The sequence below is a fragment of the Hyposmocoma kahamanoa genome, unplaced genomic scaffold (assembly GCF_003589595.1).
Source record: "Hyposmocoma kahamanoa isolate Upper Pololo Valley unplaced genomic scaffold, ASM358959v1 100021, whole genome shotgun sequence".
NCBI lineage: Eukaryota > Metazoa > Arthropoda > Insecta > Lepidoptera > Cosmopterigidae > Hyposmocoma > Hyposmocoma kahamanoa.
In genome coordinates, this window is record NW_020653200.1 from 6,322,830 (window position 1) to 6,325,952 (window position 3,123).

The window sequence follows — 3,123 nt, forward strand, 5'->3', positions numbered from 1 at the left end:
AAGAGCCCGTCACTACTGTATCAGTTGTCCAACAAGAACCAGAGGAAGTAATACAACCTGAAGAGATTCCAGAAGAAACCACTTTCGAAGAAATTAAAGCTCCAGATGGTAGACGCAAAATTAAAAAAATCACAAAGCGCACCGTGAAGAAATCAGTAGGCATGCCTAAAACGGAAACTACGGAAGAAATTGTGGATCAGACAATAGATGACTTCTTACAAGATATTATTCCAGAAACGGCGCAAGTCACTGAAGAAACTCCAGAAACTGTAGAAATATCACAAGTACGCACTGAAACAGGAGAAATATCAAAGGTTAAGAAATCCAAAAAGGTACTCCGAAAACAAAAAGATGGCAAACAAGATGTTATAGAAATAACAACAGTCCAGAAAGACGACGAAGCACCCGTGACTACCGTAACAGTTCTTCAACAAAAACCAGAGGAAATACAAGAGCCTCAAGAGCTTCCAGAAGAGACGACTATTGAAGAAATTAAGACTCCTGACGGTAAACGCAAAATAAAGAAAAGCACTAAACGCACCGTGAAGACAGTAGGCATGCCAAAAACTGAGACCACGGAAGAAATTGTGGATCAGACAGTAGATGATTTCTTACAAGACATTATACCAGAAACGGCGCAAGTCATTGAAGAAACTCCAGAAACCGTAGAAATATCACAAGTACGCACTGAAACAGGAGGAATATCAAAGATTAAGAAATCGAAAAAGGTACTTCGGAAACAAAAAGACGGTAAACAAGAATTCATTGAAATTTCGACCGTACAAAAAGACGACGAAGCACCCGTCACTACAGTAAAAGTTTTAGAGGAAACTCATCCCAGTGACGTTTTCACAAAAGTTAATGAGCTAACTCATTCACCAAATGGTAAGTTACAACAGCATGGTTTATTGAAAAAAGGTGATAAAAATGTAACTCAGCTTGAAGTTGTTGTAAACATATACCTCGAACATTTGACTAAAATCTACTTATTCTATGATGCAACAACTAAAACCTATAGTACTTAAAAATCAAATCATCACAAAACATTCTCAAGCATACGTTTCTTATAGACTGCCATTTTGATTTAAACAAGTCACTAAATATTTATTTTTAATTCCTAAAAAAATCTTGCTTCAAATACAATTACTCTATACTATGAACTACTTACACATTTTAGAACAATCTCACATCGTATTTACTGTACTGTACACAAGATTTGTTTAAGAATTACTTTACTTTCGATCCTCCAAGAAAGTTAATCAAATATTGTCAGTTAAATAGATACCATTACATTCCTTTGTCAAAACTTCTTTCTAGTACTTCTAACATTCGATCATTTTCAATAAAATAAACGCAAACAATAAAATGAAAATTACGTCCTTATCAAAACTTTACTCAACTGATCGATACTTTTTCAGAATACACACAAGACACTACTATTTCACCTAAATCATCCGATACTGAAGAAACAGAGGAGATTGTGACCACTTTTGTTCAAAGATCTGGAGGCAAGGAACCAGAACAAATAAAGACCAAGAGGACGACAATTAAGAAAAAGAAAAAATATAAAACAGATAGTCTGGATGAAGGTAACATTGTTATTGAAGAAACATTGGACCTTGATGAATCGAAAGAACCGCAAACAGAACATCAAGTTCATGAAGTTAATATTGAAGAGTTAATTCCCGGTGAAACTACTTCCTTAGAGGATACTGACACAAGCACAGTCGAAATCCCAGAAGAATACGCGAAGATTTCCGAAATTCCTTCTCAAGTAAAAATTGAAGAAATATTTGATGAGAAAGAATCAGATACAGTCAATATTCATCGACCAAAAGAGAAACCTGTTCAAATACAAAAAACAAAAAAACCGACAAAAAAGAAACCGATTGTAGAAGACACGAAATACCAACCAACTGATGTTGAATCATCAATATTTGAAGAAAAATCATTAGAGATAACAGAAGAACCAGAACAAACGGTTATTGAAGAAATACAGACACCAGAAGGTCATCGTAAAATCAAAAAAATCACAAAACGCACAGTAAAGAAAAGAATTGGAGCGCCGAAGACAGAAATAATAGAAGAAATTCTCGATCAGACAGTAAGCGATTTCTTGATCGAAGCAATACCCGACACTGCTCAAGTAATTGAAGAAACTCCGGAAACGGTGGAAGTTTCGGAAGTGCGTACTGAAACAGGTAAAGTGACAAAAGTCAAAAAGTCTAAAAAAGTCATTCGAAAAGAAGAAGATGGTAAACAAGAAGTAATCGAAATTTCTACTGTTCAGAAAGACGACGAAGCTCCTGTAACAACTGTAATTATTCTAGAAGAAAAACCGGAAGACAGGTCTCTGGAGCTCGCTGAGGTACCGGAAGAGACGACTATTGAAGAAACACTGACGCCCGAAGGTAAACGCAAAATTAAAAAGACCACAAAACGTACAGTGAAGAAGACGGCTGGGAAACCGAAGACAGAATACATCGAGGAAATTCTCGATCAAACTGTAGATGATTTCTTGCAAGAAGCTATACCCGATGCTGCACAAATAATAGAAGAAACTCCGGAAACCGTAGAAGTTTCGGAAGTGCGTACAGAAACAGGAAAGGTGGCAAAAGTAAAGAAGTCTAAAAAAGTCATACGAAAAGAAGAAGATGGTAAACAAGAAGTAATCGAGATTTCTACTGTTCAAAAGGACGACGAAGCTCCTGTAACAACTGTAACTATTCTTGAAGAAAAACCCACAGAGGAAGGCAGGCCTCAAGAGCTCACTGAAATACCGGAAGAGACGACAGTTGAAGAAACACTGACGCCCGAAGGTGAACGCAAAATTAAGAAGACCACAAAACGAACAGTAAAGAAAACGGTTGGGAAGCCTAAGACAGAAATAATTGAGCAAATTCTCGATCAAACTGTAGATGATTTTTTGCAAGAAGCTATACCCGATACTGCACAAATAATGGAAGAAACTCCAGAAACCGTAGAACTTTCGGAAGTGCGTTCAGAAACAGGAAAGGTGGCAAAAGTAAAGAAGTCTAAAAAAGTCATACGAAAAGAAACAGATGGTAAACAAAAAGTAATCGAAATTTCTACTGTTCAAAAGGACGACGAAGCTCCTGTAAC

At 36.5% G+C, this 3,123-nt stretch overlaps 1 protein-coding gene across 1 annotated transcript in view; it reads left to right on the forward strand.

Moving 5' to 3' along the window:
- Positions 1–3,123, forward strand: part of LOC113240609 (titin-like) — a 102,095-nt gene that overhangs the window by 79,384 nt on the left and 19,588 nt on the right. Inside the window, 2 exon segments of the mRNA XM_026477949.1 lie at positions 1–840; positions 1,944–3,094. The exon segment at positions 1–840 is cut by the window's left edge and continues 15 nt beyond it. Coding sequence (XP_026333734.1) covers positions 1–840; positions 1,944–3,094 — 1,991 coding nt within the window.